Consider the following 25,670-nt stretch of genomic DNA (forward strand, 5'->3'; position numbering starts at 1 on the left):
CCCAATCAACACTTGTTATTTTTAGTTTTCTAAATAATCCCGTCCTTTCCAAAGAGAAAAAAGGAATTATCTTCCCCATTTCTTCTCACGGAGCTAAAGATCTTGCTCCAACCAGACAAGGAGTTAATGAATCTCCATCCACTGGCCCCAGAGTAGGAATAAACAGCCTGTTGATCCCCATCTTCTCATCGCTGCCAGCAATTATCACAAAATGACTTTATTGTGCATGTGACAGTTGGTGACACTGACTCAGGGAGTTTTATCAGCTTCTGTACTACAGGTTTCAGAACATCTGCTTGTGTGAAGGCTCCCTGCTGTTCGCCAGCCCAAGTGAGCCGGAGTTCTGCGAAGCAGCGAGAAGGAACCACAGTCCTTCGCGCAAGACAAAGCATCACGTATGGGCATCTGGTCCCTACCTTGGCAACCCTGGTCTCTTGCAGCCAAGTCCTAAGCAAAGCACTCTGCAGGGCAGGCCCAGAGGCGAGCGCCAGGCGGGAGGCAGCCAACAGCGCGTATCAGAGCAGGAACGTGCTGCGTGGGGCCAGAGGAGGACAAACGGGCAGGACCTCCAGAGGATGGAGCTGGCACAGACGGAGAAGGTGGAAAAGCAAAAGGAGGAATCTGAAACGTGCTTTAGTAAGAGATGCAGCTCGGCTGCCTACGTTTGAGAGATAAACACACATTCATGTTCTCCAGGGATAAGAAAGCGGCAGAGGTTAGAAGAGGCTAATGAGTTGTGCTCATCTACAGTCTTTCATCCAGCCCCGAATGGTACTTAGACAGAGGAACGTGTCGGAAGCGAAGCGCTTCACTCCAGCAGTTGCAGTATTCACATTGTCTCCCTGAGGACTCCCTGGGCACCGCATGATTTCCTATAACCCTACATCATGTATATTTTAGCGTAGCAATCTCAGCGAGTAACAGAAACCCGCAGTGACTTGCGGGGTTTGTGTGGAAATGTCTGTTCCACCCTGCGAGGCTCTGATGGAGCAAGGGAAAGGTTTGATCCCTGCCTTTTGATCACTGATCCAGACAGTTACTTGGAAGTATGTACTGCTTCTTAAGACATCTTTAAAATTATATTAGTTCTTATTACAGCAACGTAGCAGACCTTAAATTCAAAAGCAAGCTTTGCGTGGGCGTAAATTCCAACTGACTTCGTATCAGCAGCTTCTTCCCACTAGTATGATTCCAGAGATTACATCAAGAAAAACTATTAAACTGCGAAGGACTGGAAATTGGAGATTTCTTTTCTTTCACATAATCTGCAGCATTAGCCTCATACTGCAACAATTGGAGAGGAATTTGTAGGAAAGTACCAGGGCGGAGGATGGGAAATGAAGGCGTTTAAATGCAGGCTGAGGAAGATGCTGTTTTAAGAGGTTCAATATCAGCACGACCTCCGAGGGCTGGAAAGAAAAGGCTACTGGAAGGCTACAGAGCAGACTCCAAAAAGGAAGTAGCAAACTGGTGATTTGAAAGAGAAAGGGTTTTAGAACCACCTCTGACTATTCAGCAACCACGGTTCTCGGGAACGAGCCAGTTAGAGCAAATCCTGGACCTGGGACAAAAACGAACTGCGAGCTTGGTTCTTAATTTTGGTGCAACGACAGACCTCTTCTCCTGCATGGCTAGCAGAGAGGAAGGAAAAGACCGCGCTCTTCTTGATCAGTCTCAGCTTCTCTTGGCTCAGTTTTATCAGCTTTACCAACCAGATCTGGGAGCCACCTTCTCCTGCAGAGCAAAAGACTTTAAACTTAGAAATGAAGAGACTTCAACCCCCCGAAAAGTGTAATTCTGAAGTGCTCAACAGCCTTTAATTCATTATGAACCTAGAGGCAGAGAAAAAAAATATGCAAAAAATACATCACATCCTTAATCTAGGGGGAGGAAAAAAAAAAAATCATTATTTTTATAGTACATAATCAGACACTTACAAATATATTTCACTGGAGGAAGGGTAGGGTAGGAATGTGCATTTCCTATTTCCCTTTCAATAGTCTGATGCACAGAAGCCATCGATATGGTCATTATAGATAATCTGCACAAGTCATTCCTAAAACAAAAAGAGGGATTTAAAAAGAAACAAAGAGGGAGAACCCTTGCAACAAGGAAGGGCATTCTACAGTTCCAGGTTCACGTTTAAACATAACTCAGCATCTGAATACGGGGTGAGGAAACACGCTTTGTTTTTACAATATAAATAGTATTTTAAAAAGGTACTACATATGAATACAGTAATGGTGCTATTTCAGTCAGGATTTTAACATGCAGAGGAAACTCCCCGTCGCTCACAGCCACTCATCCCATCCCACCCTTCCCCTCCCACCTCCAAAAAAAATCCTCTGCTGTTTAAGTTCTCTTTCAATTGTTTTAAATATTTCTCTTGTGGCCTGGCAACATTCTCATTCTTTTATACAAGCAAGTTTTCTACTAAATCATCGTAACCGACAGGAGACAGCTATGTAGGAGTAACAACCGAGGCTTTTAAGAACCTTGCCAATTTTTAAAACTTTTATTAGTCTCAGTTTGTTTTTATTCTTGGAGACATCTATTGAAAACGTCAAAAACTCAGAAATAAAAAAACCCTGTTTCAAACGTCTTACAAACACGCACGCGTGCACACACGCACAGACACGCACACACAACAAAAACAACCCATAGCAGAGGCAGTGAGAAATAAAGGGAACTCCAAGTCTCCCGAGGGAGAACAAAAAACAAAATAATAATAAAAAAATTGCTTTAGTCTATCTCCGCTCTTTCACTAGGACAGTTTAATACCCATCGACTCTCTTAAGATGCTAATCTACCATCTGCTAGCGCACAAATCCTTCCCACTTTTTCCCTTAAAGATCCAGCTATAGCGTTGCTTAAAAACCTCTCCACAGAACAACGACCACCTTGCACAGGGGCTTAAAAAAAAATTAAAAAAAAAAAAGAAAAAACTCATCTCTTTCTGTCCAGTAATTTCAGGGAATTAAGTGGAAAAGATGGCTGTGTGGCGTTGTGGATGGCTCTGCTCCCTCACCGCGACTCCTGCCAGGCCAAGGCTGGAGGGGGGTGGTGGGACGTGCCCTTGGGTCCCCTTCACCCCGACACGGTGGGAGCCGCGGCCCTCTCCCAGCTCTGCGCTAGGGCCGCCTTTCCCTCTCCCCCTGAATGGACCGAGGTCCTCCAAGGAGAGCGGAACGCTTTCCAGCAGGGTTCAGGCTCTTTGACAAAACACTGCTCCGTAACAGCTCTTCGACAGGAGGTGATTTCCAAGCATTCGAGTGGGAGCTGCCCACTCAGTGCGTTAGGATTTGTTTTTGCCTTTAATGCTCGTTCGATTCTCAGTGAACTGAGTCCAATCAAACGAAGGGCTCGCATTCCTCTTCCCCAGGAGTGTCACAAAGGCTCAGTCTTTACTTAAGTAAAGGATGTCACAACAATCAAAGATGGTTGGGGAATTTCTTCTTTAATAAGATAAAAGAAAAACATACAAACACCTCCCAGGCTTCTGTCATGGAATGATTCTCACAACTGTAAAGAGCACAACTCAAAAAAAAAAATTAAAAAAAAAAATAAAAAGGAGACAAAGAAAAGAAAAAGGTTCCTATGGGAGACATGCCTACCAGAGAGCCGGAGCAATCCCTCCACGCTCCGGGCTGCAGTGGGGAAGGGGGACGGCTCATAAAGAACTAACACAAGAAGCAGCAACAGAAGACTTACCAAAACCGAGTGGGATATTGTAACTGAAAGCCATGCTGATTTTTAACTAGAAAGCACCTGTGATGGCAAAGATGGGGAAGGAAGATGACAAGAACGACCAAAACCTGGCCATTTCTTCCCTAAGTCCCTTCCAGGTGACATGGCAGAAACGCGCGCATCTATCACGTGTCTGTAAGAGAACTAACGGTAAGAAACATCCCAGCTACGAAACATTTCTTTCCCCATCTTCCCCAGCTTACAAAGAAGATAGTGTTTCTTTACAAAAAAAGAACCCAGAACTTTCCAGGACATCTGCTCTTGTTCTCTCACTCCCCGCTGTAATACCAGTTACATTTCATCTGGGGGCGAGGGGGGAGGATTTTGCTTATTTTCTGGTTTAAAGCCATAATCTAGAAAAATGTTTTGTGGAAACTTTTGTTTTCCTATTTTTGTTTGCTTTTTTTTTTTAATAATGCTCATTTATAGAAAACTTCACAAAGGTGACGTCTATGTACAGAAAACACAATTCCAAAGGCTGCTTCAGTAGTCAATGTAATAGCACCTTTAAAGACAAAAGAGTTTGACGTACTTTAAAAAGTCATTTTGTCAAATGTTAACCCTTTCCAAGCCTCACAAAAAGGAGCCGTTCACAAAACACTGTTAGTACAAACTCTTCCGAAGTCTCCGTGTGAAACGCTGTCTAAAGGTTTTTCAAGCTCCCTACTCTATCGGTCAGCAACGCCTGGCAAAGTAGAGGTAGCGTGCAGCCAGACAGGATTTTCTTGCAGTTCAAACCACGAGTAGACAAAAAGAATTCACAGCAGGCTATTGCACAAGGATGGTCTTCCATTCCACAGTTTCCTGGTTGTTTTTTCCACAGGCTTGAAAAGGGTTAATTTAATTTTGTTTTTATTAATCCTGGTTAAAACATGTTGCTCTGAGTTCCCGGCTGGTACTGTGTCTGCAACAGGCTCTCCATAAAGGCCAAGTAATCTGGGTTTTGTCCGTATTCTTCGGGATTTCTTGAATTCCCCAGCCGGGGGCGCTTGGCTGCTCTCACTTCATCTCCCGAAAATACATCTTCCTGAGGGGCCCCAGTGCTGAGGGACTGCGGGAGACACGAGAGCACAATGGTTAGAGGCAGGGCAGGAGAAGAGGGGTCACACCGTGGAACGCGCCTGGCAACAGGAGAGCAGGGCGAGCAAGGCAACAACCTGCTTCAGAGTATTTCTGCAGAAAAAGCCAACTCCGAAACACGCAAAGCACACGGCTGAAATTAAAAATTCTGGCCTTCTGAAACCAAACTGGAAAGAGAAACCCTCCAGTCGCCCTCCTTCTGGTTCAGAATATCTTTCACTTCAGCTCCTGCCTCGCCGATTCTCTGCTTATTCCTACCCTCCTCTGCCTCTTCAGGTTATTTGTTCCCAGGAGAAGGCACTGAGGAAACTGGGCTTCCTTAATGTCTTTAAAAAAAAGACCCTAAGAAAGCATTTGGGGAGCACTGTATGAACAACTGCTTCTGTTCATCCTGCTCTTACACTCTCAAATGAGATGCATTTCTTGGTAGGAATTATTATCTGCTATCGCTTTGTTCCTTTGTTCTGCTGTTCCACATTAAAGCACCGGGAGCATCACTTCCACCGAGCACAGGCTAACACTCCTGGCGGCAGAAAGAACACGAGAAAAGCTGTAGCTTTCCACCAGACTTGGAACTTTCTATTCACTTTCCAGCTGGAAATTCACTTTATTCGCTTTCTCTGGAACTGTTATAAAGCCTGATGTCTCCGCTGCATCTTTCCAACTCCTGTATTTCAGGGCTCCAATACATTGTCTGTATTATTAGATAAGCTTAAATAAACTGCTTGTGCGCATAAATAAACTATTGTGCGCATCCTAGAAATTAATTCTAGGGTGCTTCTTTGCCACCATAAGTCTTTCAAGGATAACAAGGTAAATTATTAACCTAGAAAATTTATGCCATGAGGTCTTACTGAGACAAAGAACCTCAAACAAGATGGAGAAGCCCTCCAGAGCTTCAGTACAGAAAGCATTTTATAAGTGTTTTTTGGGTAAAACCCTTGAAGATTTTTATGCATAAGCAAACACTAGCTTTCTCCAAATCCTCATCAGTTCTTCCACAGACCTGCCTGTCACCAGGCCATTTTTGACGATGTGCATCTCACACCCCTGCTGGTGGCCACGGATTCACAGCATCGGTGAATCACTGGTTTCGCGCGGCACAACAATTCATATATTCTTAAGGGAAGGTTTTTGTCTTGTAAGAGAGGCAGAAGCCCACAACCTTATCACAGCTTAACTTTGGGGATTGTGGTTGACATAGCAGCCATTCTGAATGAAGAAGAAAACTGTATATTCTCCATTTGTGTAGAAACCAGTCTCATCACTTGTTTAAATGAGACGGCTTTAAAGGTTAAAGCACCAGGTTTGAAAACACCCAGCGAGTCTAGAACCAAAAAAGCTAGGATGTAAATCCCTCGTATTTTCTAGGCTCAGTAATTCCACTGTATGCAGTTAAAGACAGCCTGATCTTTTAGATTAAGAGCTTTTTATAGGTAAGAGCTACGTTCTAAATCTCCTGTTTGGTGAGAAACAGGGGTTTCATCCCATGTTGCTAATCAGTTCTCCAGAAACCACTTAGCTGTAGGCCAATTCACCTCACTTCTGATGAAAAGCAGTATTCAGACAGGTCGGCGGTCCATATAACTAAATTCAAATGGCATAAAATAATAAGAACACAATCTTTTAACCAGAGACTCCAAAAATCAGATCTGAACATGTGAAAGGGAAAATCATTTATATCCTTCTTAAGCATTTACCTCAAGGATTTCTTCTGCTCTACATATTTTGTGAACAGCAAGTGGTTTTACAGCCACAGAAATGGGAGGCTGCGTTCACCTAATGTCTAAACAGCATGCTAAGAAAACGCAAGCGTGTACTGCAAGCCACAGCCGTTCCTTGGTGTCTGTTACTTTGATACGCACCAGGCGAGACTTCACTCTCTTGGGAAGCTCTTCCTCCAAGGTATAAATATCACCACGCTTTACCATCAGTTGGGAACCATCTTCAAACTCGACCTGTAGAGCAGGCAGAAGAGGAAATAAGAACTTGGCCCCTACATTTGCCAAACCTCAACAGTCCATTCCCTGACTACACCATGTATGGTCCCTTCATGGGAGCACCAAGGAAGCACCTGGGGCCAGTTCCCACGGATGATCCCTGTCCTGGGCACTGCAGGTCTCCGGGATCGCTGTAGAATGGAGCTTTTTGCAAATCCCTGAAGAGTGCTGAACCCAAAAAGTGCTGGTTTCAATGCTGCTCAGCCCCCCCGTCCTATCAGGCCCACGTGGTTTCACTCAGTGTTCTGCGGATCCTGAGATGTCTATGATACAGCTGGAGCTCCATGTCTATGCTACAGCCAGAGCACTAGAGATTTCTACTGATTTTTCATTCAAATCCTGAAAAAAAGAAGCTTTTCACCTACAATAAAAGGCAGCCCTGTATTCAGGCAATATGGTAATAAGAATTTCTTTCATCTTAAACAAAGCATTTTCACACGTCATAAGGAAACAACTCCAGCTACTAAAATACATTTGTATTTTAACAAGCAGAAATAGTCAGCCAGGTACAAAACCCGGTGGTAACTCCTTGCGTCAAACCTTTTTTGCTAAGCACTGATTATACCGTGAATTATGCATCAGCTGTTACAGGAATGTTTTTTCATGGAAACGTGCATCTAAAAATATTAAAACTATTAAAAGTTTTTAAGAGATTCTAATTTCCTTTGCTCTAAGACTTATTACGCTTTTCTGGATAATACAGAAGGACATACGCTAGGGCTTAATATGGGATGGCAGGTTCAACGTGGACAAATGGAGAAAGAAAAAAGCGTCTTGTGCTTGGAACTCCTCCTCCTGCGCAGCCCATCATCTCGGGAAGCTCAGCATCGCCTGCCGAGGTCCCTTCCCCGAGCAGCACGTACCAGCTGGGAGAACAGGCTTGGAAAGACGGGCTCTGCCGAGCTGGTTTAAGATGCTACCGGTCCCATTTACCCTCTGGTTTTACCGTAACAGAGTCATAAGGGAACAGGAATTAGAAGTTTAAGAGCCGAGGCACAAGCAGATTGAGGTCTGCCATTCCCACTACACGAGCTCCAGTTCTTGCAGTGACATCTTAGACTATCACAGAGTGGCCGGACCTTGTTTATTTAAGGTCCAAATTACTGACATGGGTTATATATCAGTATGAACACACACTGGAGCAAGTTAAAAGACACAGCCCACACACTTGGGCTCAATTTTTTAAAAAATATACACATCTAATCTTAACACACAAAACACAAACTTCGAGATGTGAACTGGGAAGCTACTGCAAGATAAGACGGGTTTGAAATGCAAAAGCTAATCCATGAACACATTTATTTCATAACAAAGCCATCACTCTATTTTTGAATATAATCCTATTCCAAAACAGATAAAAGAGACGCACCAAAAGAACTGAAAAAGTATCTAGGTAGGGAACCAACGTGGAAAGCTTTTCAGGCTATTTTCCCCACGGAGAAGAGCTTTCCATGCAGCTAACTGCATGATTTGAAAAACGCAGACTCCTCATGCATATTTTTCTGTCATCTGGCACCATCAGTGGAATAGCCTATTTCAAATTATTGTACCTTTGAGAAATCAATGACAATTTCCTACACTGTGATTAAAGTGGAAAGCATGCATAACAATAGATCCTTACGGAACTATATATTGTACTTATTCCTAACCAGGGTCACCTCAGATCACATCTTCTCTGAAGCAGTTAATATCCATTACACACACCAAAAAGACTGTCAACTGACAAGGTGGATTATTGTGCTCTTCACACACAGGTATGAAACACTCTGTGTAGAAATGACAGAAACCAGAACCCCATTTCAAACAAGTACAACGTGTGGGACTCCCTTTGCCTTTTGTCCAGGGGCATTAATATCTTAAAAATAACCATTATTTGCAAATTTCAGCATATATTTTTTAAAAGGATGTGCACAAAGTGTACTTTCTGAATCACTACAACTTTCACCTTCTTGCTAGCATTTAAAAAGGGTTTAATTAAATGAATGTATTGCATTTTATAAAGCCTTCTGTGTTGAAGTATTAACACTATGTATCAGGTTAAATCTTCTTCGACTGACTATTACAACCTTCCACAAACAAAAATCCCAGATGTGGAACAGACTCAAAGACCCACAAAAAAAGTCTGCTGTTTTTGTCACCTTAAACCCAGAGATGGCGAGACGGTACGAGACTAGAGACTGGAGGTTTCCAGTTCCTCCCACAGCAGCAGCGGGACATCACTCCCACATGCTGCTGCTCCACAAAGCACCTTCCCATGACCAGAAGATTATTTCCCCCCTTGAAGTAGTGTCCTGACCCATCATTTCCTTTAAATCCTCTAAAAGTATCGAGGAAAGTTGTAATTACTGACTCATGGGGAACTACAGACAACAAGCTGGGCTCCAGCCGTAGGACAGCCATCAGAGAGTGGCTGGAGCAGGTCACTTTTGACCCAAGTCAGAGCTGAGCTATATGGAAAAGGGCAAATTTATTTTATATTTTAAAAGCAGATACAGTTTAGACATATGTTTATCCATACATCCACGTTCTGCCACAAAAAATTTTACCCTGATCCTACTGTATTAATTTCAGAAGGCAAATTCTCCCTTCATGACCAGAGCAAGCATTCAACACCAGTGCACTACGCAACTGGGGCAACAATCGGATACGCTGACACGCAGTCTGTGGGTCCTCTTCCATACTCACCTGGTAAATCTGACTGATCTGGGCTGCAATAAACTTGGCCTTGTAGACGATTCCGTCTGTCCACTGCAGTTGCACCAACTCGCCCTCTGGAGGGGGTCCCATCTGGATGCAGTCTCTGCTCTGAAGACACAGAGTGGAAGACATCAGCCAGCCAACACGGACAAAGCTCAAGAACTAAAGCAGTGTGTTAAAAAGCTTGAGGAAGTTGCTACATAACACTAATAATTAAGTATAAGAAAGTTTCTGCATTTGTGATTTGATTTCAGTCATCTCAAACAAAACCATTAACCAGTGAGAGACCAGAAATAAACACTCGCTCCTCCTTCTGGTGACAGTTCTAAGAAATTTCTCATTACAAATCCCAAAACATCAACAAATATCAACAAAACCAAGCAGGGTGACCTGCTCTGTTTCACATGCTGAACCAATGGCACAATCACGAAGAGAATGCAGGCGCTGACGAATGCTCCTCTTCCAGACGTTCCTTCTATTAAGTGAATTCCCTATTTTGAACCAGAAGCGCTTACAGACAATCTGCTTCCCCCCATGAATCACACTTGTCAGTTGCAAAGTAAGAGATTATTCAACCACAAAACAAATAAGATGCAACTTAAAGCAAACATTGCTTTCTGTTAAGTCATCTGCGTATAGCAAAATCCTGTCTTTGTAAAGGAACAAAAAAATGAAATAAGATAGTGTCATAAACAAGAAGCACAGTAATGAGTTCTTCTATGCAAGCAGTAACTTTACTTTTTAAATTTGTATTTTTTTAAGCTTTACTTTGTTGTTCCACCCCAAAGCGCACAGAAGACGAATGCACGCGTTACACTTTGTACTCATCTATAACGGTAATAGTCTCCACAGAGAGTTGCTTACAATAATGCTTTCTGGGTAAACATTGTCGCTGTATGAACCATCGTCAAAGTTGACTTCGTAGAAAGTCTGTGTTGTCATGCCAATGACTTTACACCTGTAGTAGAGTCCATTCCGGTTCTTCGTGATCACAGTCTGTCCAAGGGTCACCTCCCTTCGAAATGGAATCTGTGTTGGGGAGAAAAGGGAATAATTTGCAACCATAAAAGCTGCCTCAAAAATACAGGCACAGAGAAACTGTTCTATCCAAAAAAACCCACAAAACAAACAAAATCCACCCAAACCAACCCCCTCAAACATACATTCTGGTTAGCTGCTTTGTGTTTGAAGCAAGTGATGGACACGACATAGGGCCAGTCGTCCGGCTCCATGGGGACACCAGCTGCGTGTGCGCAGGTGACGTGGAAGGAGGTGGAGCAGTGCTCGTAGGAGCACTGGATGCAGGCACCGGACACCTTCTTCATCCGCTTCCGACAGTACACGCATTTCTGAAAAGAAACCCAGGGTCAGCGTTATGCAGGCAGCCACAGCGGCTTTAACGCACCGTAGGGCACCGTCACCCGACATGGAGGAAAAGTCTCTACCGTTAGTGTCCAGGGCCCAGGAGCCCCCGCCAGGAACGGTGATGCTTCCTGCTGAGAGGGCAAGCCCAGTACTTCCAGAGGGGCCCATTTACTCTTGCCTGGACTCTCTCGTAAGCCAAGAAACTACTGCAACACTAATTTGTCATTCCCTTGAACACGCCGACATCTGCCAGTGAGTCAGCCCCCGGACCCAGGATGGACAGTGAAGTGGATTTAAATCCAATTTGTGCCTCTGTTCACTGGAGAAAGTGAGGGCGACGCAGGCCACACATGTCAGTGTTATTAGGGAACTGCTACGACTCAATGTTCATCCTCCTTCGATATACAAAATGTCCCTACGTTAATTCAAACAGCAGCTGGATCGTCACAGGTACACCGCTAGAAAATAACGTTTTCGTTTTTTGAAAGAACAGAACACAGAATAACTGTGTAATAGTTTGTTCTATTATATTTAATGGAACATGATACCTATTACCTCTAATAGAATATAATTTTATATAATGGAACAAAAATATTGCATGTTTATTTTACACACATAAACACACCAGCCGTAAACGTTTTACTGGTATGCATGTCAGATTAGCTATTGTAGTTAACTCAGTCACTGTTTCACAAATAAAAACATTGTACCAAACACCAGAATTACAGGGGGGAAAAAAAAAAGGTATGAAGTCTTTTGGTGTTTTTTAAACTCATATTTTTCAAAGAAGATCCAGTTATTAGGCTAATCTAATCAGACAACACTTTGGGAGGACAGGCAATCAACTTAAGATGCGTGACTACTTTAAAAAGAAATCTAAATTTTTCCAAAGCTAAAAATCAGAAGCCTCATGGCGCCGCAGAGTCGGCAGCCCGCAGTAGGTGTCAGTGGGAAACGAGATACATCTCCTCATTCCCAAACAGCACCAAATTCTTGTTTCCGGCCCCTCAGAAATACAGAAGACAGATTTTGGGAATCCCAATCTAAAGGAATTTAAGTCAGACACTTGCGTAACGTTCCCAGGGCGCTATGCGGAAACACCATTCTTAGCTTTTAACGTTTGATGTCTAGGGAACCTGTCACTGAGCGATGGCAGCTTCTGTACCTTATCTGAGGCTTGGACAAGGCAAATGGGGGAAAAATTAATTACTTGTTAGAATGAACGGCTCGTATAAATAAAATCCTGAGAGATATTCTATGTCCATGAACCTGACTGTACAGCTACGTAATTTATTTATTAGAAAGGATTAACTTCCACATATCAGGAGGCAGAGAGGAAAGCAGTCATCTTTACTGCCCCTCTGCAGAGCCGGGCACACCGTCCCCCCCAGTGCACGCACGCGGCTACGCGCCAACGTCCTACAAACACACTGCGAATGACAGATTCTTCTTCTGTCTGCAGTGGCTGATATTAAACAGAGCCTTTCCTCCCCTCCTTCTCTCTTCCTGGCCTCTCCTTTCCCTCACTCCCATTAACACACTGCTCAGAGTACATCACAGAACACACAACCGAAATTTTAAGATCTGTACGAATTACTGTGTCTCCTGGGATTAGAATGTAACATAAACTGCCCCAGATCACGCAATAAGCCAATACAACCCCCAGAAGCACGAATTCACTCTGCTTCCAGATCTGAGCTATCTTAAAATTGTACTCTCAAAAATACGAAGAGTGGCATCATATTATAAACTATCCGGTAAACGCAAAACAAGAATTGACAAATTTCAATGTTATATTTGTGTTATCACACCTCAGAGCCAGGGCCCCACTGCACTTGACAACACGTTGCCAAGACAAATAGAAGACCGTTCCTTCTCCAAAGAGTGTTCCTCTTCTCCTTGAAAGGGAGACGCGTTCACTCCTCCCCACTCCTGGGCAACATCACCCCTCCCTCACTGGGGCTGCCCCACGCGCGTATGAAATAAGTCATGTTCACATCCTGTGAATTAACTGAAGTCGGTATGTTTACACCAAAGATTAATTTGCCTTTTTTACTTAAACTAACAAAAGCCAGGAAATTCAAAGCCAGAGCCTTAGTGTTGCCAGAATGTGTTTTTTAGTATTTAATAAGCGCTGCCTTTATCGCTCTGTAAACCATGTTCCGAAGGCAGATAAGCACCCCAGCAAAGTGCACAGCAGGAACACGGCGCTGAAAGCAAGTCAATAGCAATGAGATCTCATTATTAAACTGTCAATACCTAATTCTCCCGCCGGCAGGGCCAACTGCTGATATACAGGGTGCTCAATACGGCCTCGAGGGAGCATTAACCCTCCGGTATCAGGAATCTGCCTTTATTGATGCGAACGGGATTCTTCCAAGCCGGAAGGATTACTGTCACACCCCAGTGGCAAGACAAACTCCTTGTGCCAGGCAAAAGAGCTACACCAATGGAATATTCAGAGTAAATACGATCAAAGGATAAAGAAAAATGTGAGCCACAGTGAGACCGAAATGTAGAAGATGGTGGAAGGAGTGAAAATGTAGAAGGTCTGGAAGCATGGGAGATGGAACGGACAGAAGCACCGGTGCCAAGTGCTGTGGTAAAGCAGCACACATAGATTTAAAGATACTTTCTGCGGGAGGGGAGGTAGCAGGAAGGGAGAAGGTCTGAAGCACAGGAGAAAAATCTCCAGAATAAATGCCCACCGGAGAGTCGGGTCAGAGCTGAGCATAAGAAATGGGCTGTCTCCTGCATGATGAACGCTGCAATTCATTTACTCCACTGAGGAATGACAGCTAATTATTCCAAATTTCCACGTCATAAATAATTTACATGCGCAGACCCGTAATACACCATTAATCAGGAAGCATGCAAACCGCATTCTTTAAAATGATGCAATACCCACAAATGGGCCGAAAACTCTGTGCTTGAAAGGGGAGGCTGGTGCACGCTCAAAGAACAGGAGATACCTTTAAACAGATCACTGCAACTCCTTCTTACCGCAGCCCTCCACAGTAACTTGAAACAATACAAACACATAAAAAAAATAATCACAGATATCCCCTACCCCCTCTTTCCTTCATTCATTCACTTCACCTGTCCCCAAACTTCACATCATTTCTTCTCTCCTTTTCCATCTTTTTTAGCAACAAAGGCCATCTTCCCAGTTTTATCTGGTACCGCATCAACTGCTTCATTGATCCAACACCAGCGCCTTTTAGTCACCTTCAGTTCATCTTCCTAAATGCAGCTGCACCCCTCCAAAACCCAGACACCTCCCAACTCCTCCACTGTCTCCTCACGTGCTCCATGAACTACCTGAAAATTCCTATAAAGAATCCTAAAACTCTCCACGATGGCTCACGAGTGTGTTTCTCCACACAATCTCATCCAATTTAAATTTCCTTTGTACTTCTTCAGACACTACACCAATGCTATAAGCACCACTGCCTTTACGTTTTGCCAGCCAAATTAATTTTTTTTTAATCTTCACCTAGTTTATAACTCTAAAACCCATTTCAATTTAGATTTAATCATAGAATCACAGAATGGTTTGGGTTGGAAGGGACCTTAAAGATCATCTAGTTCCAACCCCCTGCCCTGGGCAGGGACACCTCCCGCTAGACCAGGTCGCTCTAAGCCCCATCCAGCCCCATCCTGGATAATTTATTTGCGTTCTTTCCTGTAGCAAACGACACTCATCACGCCACAATGTATGCGGTGACAACACCAACAAGCTGTTTTCAGTAGACATGGATGGCACGTGCATACATATGTATGCACACATAGTGCCTTCACAAGCACAGGCCAACAGAGCAGAAGGTTTTTTATAATCAGCGTAAATGCAACGATACTTGCGCGATGACATTCTCGAACACGGAGTAACTAGGCTGAAAGTCTACTTCTCACATCCCAGCAGCGGGGCTGGCTGGCTGGGGGCACCAGCCACCTTACAGAGGGCTCACACTGCCATGGGCAACTCAAGACCAAGACCTGAACCTGTGTCCAAAGCGACCTGGACCAGCCAACGTGCTCTGCTGACAGCGTCCTACAGATGCTGGCAGAAATAAAACAGCACTACACCTCTAGAAAAGTCCCGCTGCTGATGATGAAGCAGCGTGCAGCACCATCGATGCAAACGCTTTCCAAGAGAAGTGCTTAAAGCCTGGCTTTGGCAAGAACGGAGCTACAAGCCAGGCTCCTGCTGACTTCAACGTAAGGAGGAGGTGCCTGTGAATCACGTCCCTGGGCTGCGTAAGTCAAGGTGCTTCATATCCACATTCCCTACCTTTCCTGAGACATGAAGAAAGCATGAGGTGTGAAAGGAATACAACGATGAAGAAATCAACAAAACTATGAAGCTTTGGTTCAGGAAGGAAAGAGAAAGATGCAGCGGGTCTGTGCAGCGGCTGGGGACAGCACAGCCAGGGCTTCGGAGCAGAACGAAGCAACAGAGTTTTACGTATGTTAATGCTGTCCTGACTCGACAGGATGGTAAGGCAGCCACAGAAGAGTTAAAGAATTAAGTCATGTTTCCTTGTGAGGCTCCATTAAGCAATACAAGTGAGCCTTGTGTAAAAGGATTTTCAGTTCGTCGTTACAAGTGCGGGTAATGAAGAGGATGCATGCTGGAAATGTCAGATGATCCATAAAGAACCAGTGCTGCAAGATTTATCACTCTCACATCACACTGCTCCATCACCCCACCTGAATAATGAATGCTTTTTACGTTCACATTTGTGTACAAAACCCATTTGCACAACGGAGAAATAACTCTGGAAGCAGAGATCCTTCCTAATCTCTCACCCAGGCGCCGGCTGCTGCCCGCACTGAGCGGCTGCGCAGTTAATGAATACACCAACACTACGCAACGCATCACGGCTGCATCACCTTCCCCGTACCCACTCCCAACTGTCGCCCAGCTGACTTCGGTACCAAAAAAGCAGCAAAAGCACAATTTATTTTGCAATAACACACTACAGTGATGGGGCATTAGCTAATATTAAGATTAATTGCTCTGAGCTAATGAATCATCCATTACTAATCCCCTCAGCTGAAGCTACGCAACTAAATAACAAGCTGACCTGGACTTTCATTAAATTCTCTGCAGAGTCTCACCTTGCAGTCGTGGTCACAAAGAAATGTTTATTAATTTCTACAAGAGATTTCTTGATAGAAAAAGAGAAATATTGTAAAGAAAGACGAATCAAATTCTAGATGAACAAGGGTAGATTCAGATGAGATATCATGAGGAAAACCTTTGCTGTGAGGGGGGTGAGCCCCTGGCCCAGGGTGCCCAGAGAAGCTGTGGCTGCCCCATCCCTGGAGGGGTTCAAGGCCAGGTTGGACGGGGCTTGGAGCAACCTGGGCTGGTGGGAGGCACTGGGTGGGCTTTAAGGTCCCTTGCAACTCTAACCATTCTGTGATTCTTTCTAGTTACCACGTCCCCTCTCACTCCTGCCACGCAGGGCTTACAGTAAATGAAGCTTTTGGGTAGTTTAGACCCAACTGCCAGGTGGGTCAGTGTCGCAGGCTCTGCTCAGGGTATGAGTGCGCGATAACGTCACCTCCAATCTCAGCTACTTTATGATCCCACACAATGTTTTTCTGTCTAGTTAAAGCCTGTTTCTTTGGCTCTTGTTCACAAACACTCCACAGGTAAAAGCCACCTACCAGTTTCCATCTCTGCTCCGGAATAGCGCTGATATCCACAGGATGACGCTCTATTACATTGAGAAAACGGGCCTCGGGCACAGCAATAGCACAGATTATATGGATCCACCTGGAAAAAAAAGTTAGAGAGAAATCAGTCTACCATTGTTTGAATTAAATACTCAAGAGGGCAGTTAACATTTCTCCAACTCCCTCAGTATCAAGGAATATTTATGGTGGTTGGCAGCCTTGGCAACATTACCAACTGATTGTTAATCACGGTCGCACAAGGTAAATGTCTCTGGAACAACAGGGATCAACCTTCTCATGCATCTGATCTTGCATGATACTAAATATTCTCTGAAAAGACTTTTCTCTGAGAATGAACCAAATTTCACAGTGTTCAGAGAGACGTGACCCCTGCTACCGAAAAGCCTGGTGCAGGGTATAAGACAGCACAGTTATTCAAGCTCATCCTGCCAACTTAATGAGCAGGAGTTACTTCCAAAATGACAAAACTAGGTGCTACACTGGACATCAACAACACTGGAATATTAGATGCAGTACGGAAGGACAAAATATTTAAGACCATCACTTACCGCCCATCAGTGGTCATCTGAAGAGCTCCTCCCCTGAGATTACAGAGGCAACATTCCTGTAGGAACAAAACTCCTTCAGAACTGGACCAAAAAGCTCTGTCAGACTGTCTATCTTTCCCAAAAACTGACTACAGCACACCTGGGATGCAAAGGCAAAGTGCACCCTCCCACCACCCATCTCTGTTGAAGTATCTAATTAATTCCCACGGTAGGTTTTCTTGTGTCTCCAGAAGAGCGATGCTTACCGCTGCCCACGCGTTGGCTGAGCACCGTGAGCAAGACCAACTTTCATTCACCAAATCTGGACGTATTCCGTAACAGCCTGAAAGAAACAAAGTTAGATCCTTCAGAGTTTTGCTAACAGTCTGCAGTATTGACTTGCTGACTTTTAAATTCAGAAGCATCTTTGAAATCAGGTGTAGCATTTGAATTCAAAAGCCTAGGCTCAGACAAAAGTCATAAGAAAAGTCATCGTTGGGAACAGGGGCAGAATTTGGGACCAGCAGGTCTAAAACCAAACAAAACCACACACAGGTAACCCTCAATATTTTTTCCCCTCTTTGGCAAGGACTACAACAGCAGTACTTTGATTCTTCAGGCAAGATCTGGGCTCAAAAGTGATGTTACTACTGCTGGAATGCACTCACACATCAAAACAGCTCAGACCACTGAATTTTAGCACAACTGAAGCAGTCATCTTTGCTCAGTGGTAATATAAGGAAGGACAAACTAACTAACATTGAGAGGAAATTAAATACATGCATTTTACATATTTAACAGTATTTCAACTAAGTTCTCATTGTATGAAGTGTTAGAAACATCTGACTTTATAGAGCGTCAATGACTGTAATATGCAAGAACCAAATCCTCCTACATACTCCCCTGCAGCACTAGAATAGTAAAGTGGTGTTATACTCATTATAAAGACGGGGAAATAAGACAAAAAAAGCCCTTAAAATTCTGTAATAGGCACTGAGGTTTGCCACTGAAGATAATAGGGACAAGACACACAAATACTTTTGAAAAATTGGATCTACGTGCTTCCCGCCAGCTTGCAAAGAAAGCCTGATGCAGAAAATAAAGCATACCATAAATTGCTGGCCAGCATCCTACCTAACACAAAGCTCACCCCATGGCCTCTACCTATCCGAACAAAATTGGACATAAAATTTCAACTGGAGAGTCTCCAATTACTGAATTAAATTATAAAGAAGTTATTCAGAAAGCACCACGATTGCCACAATAACCTGATTTATAAAAATCATCCACTTAACCAGATAAACATTATGTCAAAAGAAGTCAATAATATAGATCCACAGCTGTCTTCCACACCCGAAGTCTCTTTTCATCATATGGCAAATCACAAAAGCAGATTCAACGCCGTCCTTGACAACAGGCAGAGGTGTCGAGTCTAAAATATTGATCTGGAAACTGAGCTGAAAGGGGACAGATGCCCATAACGGAAATACTCAAAACACTCAAAAGGGTGTAGAACGGCATCGATTTCTCGCCTCAGGACCACAGGTAGCTGGGCTTTGGGATCCGAGGGGAGAAACAGTCACGCTTACTGAACACCAGACCGTCCCGTAACAATGATCCTAATGGAACAAGAAAAGTATACTCTTTTTATGGATTTTGTCAACACCTTAAAAGCCCAGAAACCTTCACAAAGTCTTTCTTCTCTGTGTGTCCTTGCTGCCGTCATAACTTAGCACAGCTAGGCGAGGGCACCTCTCAGTAACGCGGAGACTGCCAACTGGTTTTCCAGCATGCTGTCGGATTAACCAAAATACACCTCAACGCTGCAATCCTGTAATAAAAGGAAATGGATTCTCTGCAGCAAAGTCAAAGGAATATCACAGTCCAGAAGTACAAACAGTGACAAGGAAACGACGAGACGCTGGAGACCACATCAGACTAGATCTAACTTCTATCCCACCCTCAAGGGTAGGGCACAGCCGAAATAGCTGAATTTCTAAGACTGCAGATTTCCACCACCTTGCCCACATCCCTCTGTCCCTACACAGAATTTGGCCACTGAAACCATCTGGCTAGACCGGACTACCGAAGGCATATGGATGGACGAGATGCAGCATCCCTGTTCCGATCGCTACAGAGACAGCAACTGGTGAAGCAAGAAATCAGTCTTTATCCTCCCGCTCGCTCTGCGGCACGCGCTCATACTGGCCAGAAGTAGCCATCGCCACAGACGCAGTACAGAACTAAAAGCTGCGTTCCAGTTCTCCACGAGGGACAGTCATGCCGAGCTGCACCATGACCTGCCGACTATAAAATTGGAACAACAAAAGTAATTCCAGCTGATGCAAATCAAATAAGACTTCCCATCTGTCAAGATCCAACAGCTGAACAGTAATTCGTCACATCTCCTAGTACCAGCGCAAATGTTAACTAGATGTCGCGCAATCGCCAGTGAAGGTACACTCTACCAGGATTAATCAGATCTGCTTTTAGACATAACTATCAGGGAAACGGACAGACGTATGTTCCCTTTGTAATCAAGTGCCGTTTCTACAAACAGTAACACAGACACTAATAAAATGTATCTCAGGAACTACTCCACGATCTCTGATGCACGCAGGAACAATACAACCTTACCCAGCAGACCAATATTTGAACAAGCGAAGAGCGTGCCATCAGCTTTGTGATTTCTGCTTTATTACAAAAAATGAAAGATAACAAAAGAACCTTTTCTGTGAGACAGAGAAGAATCAGCCAACAAAACAAATGGTGGAAAGAACATTTGTGTGTATTTTTATGATCAGGGACTGCCAAGATGGACTTGAATATACAAACATACTAGTACCAGAAAAGGAGAAAGTGGGAGCAACAGGTACAGCAAGCACGGCAAGAAGGAATTCAAACATAGGCAACATACAAAGAAACTTGTGAGACTCTCAATACCCAAAACGCTTTGGCGAAGGAGGAGACACTCACTGGCATGAACCTGCAGACAGCATTTGGCACAGGATATCAAGGGACTGGTTCCATCCTCTCCAATATATGAATTTGAAGGAAGGGGCTCTGTGTTTTCTCCACTTGAGGTAAAGCACATCTCCGGGATCAGAGGCTTGGTCTTTTGTCCGCACTTTGAAAGGTGGACGAAAGAGGTGGTCTCCCCTGCAGAGACTGGGGCAGCTTCTTTATCCATCTGTAAAGACTCCAAGCGAAAACACCATCATATGGAACCGCCTCTTCCCTGGTCACAAGTTTAACCTTAAAGTCAGAGCACCTTGCAAAACCCACCATCCAATACCTGACACCACGCAGCACAAATAACGAATTTTAAATCCTCTCTTCTCCCGCACCCCCCACCCCTGTCTTTTGCTCCTCTTCCTCAGGCCTGTACTGGGATCTGTAATTTATTCTGAAAGCTCAAGGAACCACTAGAATAATGAGACCTTTTCCCTGTTCTTCTTCTGTAAAAATCTAAATTCCTAAATTGCAGCGGTAAACACCAAGGGGGGAAAAAAAAAGAAGAAAATATTAATAAAAGCAAGACCTTCCTTCCTCCTCTCCCATCTTTTTGGCATCCTTCCCTACTCTTTCTGCAAGAATTTCTCCAGAAGGGCATTTCAAGGTTTCTGGTAGCAGACCAGAGCTAAAAACAATGAATTAAAACAGCCCAGCTGCACCCAGTTGTCCTTACAACCATTATACAACACCACCCCGCAATCAGAACAGATATTTTATTTTCGGTCTGTATAATAAATCAAGAGATTTTATTGAGGGGGGAGGTGGGTTCTGCTTTTCTCAGAAAAAGCTTCCAATATATATATGTGCATCTGCGGCACGTATTCCTAGTGGACACACAAAGCCAGACTTGGCTCTGTAAGAATGCAAGAACAAATCAATACACAACTGGGCAAATAACTAATTCATCTGATAAATTTTGCCTTTCTGCTCATAATGTATTCCAAAGCATATTGGTAGTTTCCAAAAAAAATGATCTATGTGCTTACTCAGTAAATTTTTATTTTGCTGCTTGTTTGCATATATTCAGAAGTCCGGGCCCGTAGCTAAACAAGAGCGATCACACGACCGACATGGCACCGTTTCTCCGCGTGAAACAGTGTTTGCAGTGCAAAGCTCTTTATGTGCGATTTCAAAAATGAAAGCTGACAAAGCCAGAGAAGCCAGGAAAAATGACCAAAAAAGGCTCCATCCGCTGCCTCTGTCAAATCCAAACACGCTTCTTTGGTGTGCAAATTTGCATGAGCCTTCTTTCTTTATTACAAAGGTCTGTATCATGTCTTACACAGCAGCCACCACTCGGCACCCACTGCCAACCCGCCCGTGGGAGCGGTATCAGGAATTACCTGGTTGTAGGGGTAGAAGAGGGTGCAGACAGCACAGTATGGCTCACTCAGGGCAGCAGCTGCATTGAATTTTCTTTCAGCTGGGAAATTATGTGCTTTATTCTTCCACTGGAGGGAAAGTAAAGATTTCAAAGCCTCTGGGTCACTCATATCTTCCTCCCCAGAAAATGGAAATGTTTCTAGAAAGAAAAAAAATCACAAAACAACGGACAGTCAGTAGAGGCAAAAGAGTCTGCAGAGAGCAGAGGTAAACACAGCAAGGTAGGGTTAAACAGCTGATGTTTCAGCAACACAAGAAGCTCAATAAGAACATTCAACTCGTTCCTCATATGTGTATGCCTCAAATAACTCCTTTAAGGGATATAATCAATTTATGGGTAGGAAAGGCAAGACAGACACCAATCACCTAGTGGAACTGGCCACGAGGAAGAAGAAGGAAGAGAACCTAGATTTACTGCCCTCGTAACTCCCTCCACTTTCTACCTGTGGAAACCTACAGCATCCTTTCAACAACGCCAATTCAAAACGCGTGATGCAAGTGCGAGGAAATCCCCCCTTCCTTCCTCCAGCTGGGAGCCACTTTCTCTGGAAGACGTGCACGTAGTTCGTGCTGGTTTGGTGAGGCCATCGCCCAGTTCCCACTGGTCAGCAGCCAGTCAGTTTAACCTTCCCCGAGCGCATCCCGTACCTGCTTCTGCACACCTGAGTCTTGGCCATGAGACGGCTGGGCTTCCAGCTTTCATTTCACTTTTCTGAGCTGCGTCACAGCTACTTCCATCGCGTGCGCACCACTAAGCCTTCAATTTGCGTTCACCACCAGCTTTTCCTCAGCCAGAGCTGTGACAGATACCGCTTCTGCTAATTAGTTTGCTAATTCTTTGTTTTTACAAAACCTTTAAAAGGCCCTTGGCATTTTATGATTAAACCACCGCAGACTCCATTCGTGTTGGTCTGGGGGTCCAAGTTTCTTACCATTCCTCATTAAGGAATTTTAAGTCACTACAAGCGTTAAAGAAATTTTCCTCGCAAGATGAAGTGTAAACCACTCATTTCATTGTCAATCTGCAAAGTTTCCAAAAGAGCAGCTTTGGCCAGGGGAACTCAAAAACATCTCAGTGGAACATTATCACCATAGCCCAGAACGCTAAACCAAACCGTTCACTGTTAATTACTGGAAATACGCAGTTAATGTTCTGCTCTCAACAAGTCCAAGCCTCCTCCCCATTTCCGCCTCCCTTTTAAGATCTTCACGCTCTCGGGTTACCAGAAATGATAAAAGGCACTTGCAGTAAAACACTAATGGCTAAGTTTACATCTCAGATTCTAAATGCTCCCCCCAACTAATCCGATATATATTTGCCAGACAATGCAGTAAATTCTATTGAGTTTAATTAATCAATCCTTTCTTTGAGATGATGAATGCTGTCTGTGTATCTCTGTCATTACAAATGAGGGTTACTTCCTAAAAAGCATCTTTTCTTCCTATATTTTGATTTTTATCTTGGTATCCAAGGGCTAACAATAATTGCTAATACCGTGGTCTTTTCCACAGCACTGCACAGGATTCTGCTGGAAAGGGAGACGAGCAGAACGGCCTTGCCGGGGGCGAGCCAGGATTTCCTTCCGAGGGAAGACACGGCCCACGCCAGGAGCTGTCGGCCAGTTCTGCCAGCATCCCGCCAGCACGGGGCCTCCTAACAAAAGTGACTTCCAAGGACATGTTTGTAACTTCAGCTACGTGCATTTATGTGTCCACACCTTGTGTAAGGCACAGGCAAAATTTAAAATACACCAGTGACCTCATGTATGCAGCTGATGCTTTCAAGACGCCTTACTGCCGAAGCAGAGCTCAACCCTCACCTTCTGAAGACATCAAGGACCTTTAACAACATTTTATGACATGAGCCAAAAAACAAACCACGTGTTTCTCCAAATTTTAGTCAAGGCACATCAGGAGACAAGAAATGATTTATGATACCAGTGATATCAATGAAACCAGCATCATAATCCAGAGTGACAGATGGGAGAAAAAAAGGTAATTTCTGTTGTATGTTGTGATCCCCTTCACTCATCCCAGGATGGATTCGAGGCGAGACACAGCATTCACAATGGCTCCTACATTTCAAGCAAGTTACACAGAAGTAGAAAAGGCTAATGCAATTAGTCTCAACTGAATCTTGGTGCACCATATGCCTTCCCTTCATTTCCATGCTCACTCTTCCTCACGGCAGCCTCCAGACCATCCTCACACATTAGCCCTGAAAAAGCGAGGAGTGCAGAGAGCTGCTTCTATTCCCTGGCGGGGAAGGGAAGAATCCGTTTGATCAGATTTTGCCCAACAGTGCTGTAAATCAGTCCCTAAGAAACGCCAGCTTTCACAGAAAGTTGCTCCTGAGTCAGCCAAGTCCCCGTACACCATCCAAAAAGTCAAAACAGTGAAAAGAATCTGTCTAATGAGGATCCTTCAGCACAAAGTTTGCTGCAAGGTCTCACACCAAACAGAACAAATCTCAACGGCCTTTCAAGGCTTCACTCCACTTTACACATAAGCAAGACATCAAACGCAGCACCCCTGGTAAGGAAACAGAGCTATGGATACACAGAATACCCCCTTCCTACACAAAGTTTCTCTAAAACCAATGATTTATTCTCTGAAGGACTGCGAACAGGAAAGATGTTGTCCTTTTAAATATAAAGCTGAAAGTTCCTTGAAAGCAGGGACTGCCAACTACACTTTCACGCACCTGCCCCAGCATGCAAAACCTTCTTACACTGGACTTTTCTATATTCCGAGGACTTTATAACGCGGGCATGTCACGCTTTCAGCCCAGCTGGCAACTAGAACCATGCAGCCGCTCGCTCACCCCCTTTTCCCCCCAAGAAGGGTGGGGGGAGCGGGGAAAAAAGGAGGGGAAAGGGAGGAAAAAGAAGTGTGTTGCGATAAAGACAGTTTAATAGAAACAATAACAGAAAAGGAAAAATAACAATAATAATAATAATAACAACGACGGGGGTCACTCTCACCGCCTGGTGGACTGGCACCGTCCCAGCAGTGATCGCGGACCCCCGCCCCACGGCCAGCCCCATTTATGTACTGAGCAGGACGACTGCGGAACGGAATATTTCACTGGCCGTTCCATCCTTCTGTCTATACTGCTGTGGGAAGCTGTAAAAAGTCCTTAAATAGTGTAAATATCCCTTAGCAACAACTAAAAATAGGTATTATTGACATTCCTTTCACTGCAATCACCAGAAAGAAAATTAACTCTTTCCCAGCTGAAACCAGGACAGGGCAAGACCCAGAAGTGGTAAATTACACCACACAACAGAAGTGAGAGGTAAGAGTCGGTTTTTTCCTAGACTGTTATGGCATTCACAGTGACTGGAATGTGGGAAAAGAAAACACAGCGATGTACCGTTTAGCGCTGAGAGATTTTCTAATTCTCATTTCCGGATCTGCCAAGAAAAGTTGGACCCCAACATTCACAGGAATTAAAAAGCCAATCAAAAACTTGGAATTAACTTCCCCTACACGTAACAGCAGCCCTAACCTCCACCACTCTCCGAGGTGAACAGATCTCGTTTGAATGCAGTATCTAAGAAGGAGCTTTTACTTTAAGATGTTATTTTCTGTGAACTATTGGTTTTTTCCCTTTGCCCAAAATGTTGCCTCATTCTGCAGCCAGCAAAATATTTTTCTTGAGAGAAAAAAGGGTGGGAGGTGAGAAGGGACACCTCCCACGGATGAATTTTATTTCCATCTGGGTTATCAAAATGGGAACATGCTGCATTTTCTATGAGTTAAGTGTAACACACAAAGGTTCGGGCCATCCAGCGATGTTAACGACTTCAGCAATCTTTCAGAGCACTCACCCTCATCGCTCGAGGTCTCCTGTTTAACCACTGACAACGGGGAGCGCGTTGGTGGTTTGCCCAGTGGATGACGACGACTCTTTTTTATCTCCATCTTCATTTTTGAAAAAGCAGAAGCAGTCTGTAACAAACCAGAATAAGCTGGATGGGAACCCCGGAATATCTTGGCAAGCAAAGGAGAGTACAGGACAACCAAGGCAGACCCCTGTCATAAAGAGTTCCTGAATTTATATAGCAAACTTTTCACTCCTGCCATCAATTAAGCCTCCCAAGCCACTTACTGTAGTAGATAAAGCCGAAGTTATCTCTTAAGATGT

At 44.1% G+C, this 25,670-nt stretch overlaps 1 protein-coding gene across 7 annotated transcripts in view; it reads right to left on the minus strand.

Annotated features, from left to right (window-relative positions):
• Positions 1-2,500: 2,500 nt before the first annotated feature.
• KDM4B (lysine demethylase 4B) overlaps positions 2,501-25,670 on the minus strand; it is a 94,964-nt gene continuing 71,794 nt past the window's right edge. For 4 of the 7 annotated variants that reach the window (XM_074565814.1, XM_074565815.1, XM_074565810.1 and 1 more), the window contains 11 exons: positions 25,354-25,474; positions 21,481-21,659; positions 20,099-20,321; positions 17,389-17,465; positions 17,144-17,199; positions 16,566-16,674; positions 10,688-10,873; positions 10,389-10,553; positions 9,513-9,632; positions 6,693-6,785; positions 2,501-4,798 (listed from right to left, as the gene is read on the minus strand). In XM_074565814.1, the coding sequence (XP_074421915.1) occupies positions 4,613-4,798; positions 6,693-6,785; positions 9,513-9,632; positions 10,389-10,553; positions 10,688-10,873; positions 16,566-16,674; positions 17,144-17,199; positions 17,389-17,465; positions 20,099-20,321; positions 21,481-21,659; positions 25,354-25,474 (1,515 nt within the window). In that variant the 3' untranslated portion in view covers positions 2,501-4,612. The remainder of the gene's footprint in view (positions 4,799-6,692; positions 6,786-9,512; positions 9,633-10,388; positions 10,554-10,687; positions 10,874-16,565; positions 16,675-17,143; positions 17,200-17,388; positions 17,466-20,098; positions 20,322-21,480; positions 21,660-25,353; positions 25,475-25,670) is intronic. The other 3 variants (XM_074565811.1, XM_074565816.1, XM_074565813.1) reach the window with 1 other exon arrangement.

This window comes from Larus michahellis, chromosome 23 (genome assembly GCF_964199755.1).
Source record: "Larus michahellis chromosome 23, bLarMic1.1, whole genome shotgun sequence".
NCBI classification, from domain to species: Eukaryota; Metazoa; Chordata; class Aves; order Charadriiformes; family Laridae; genus Larus; species Larus michahellis.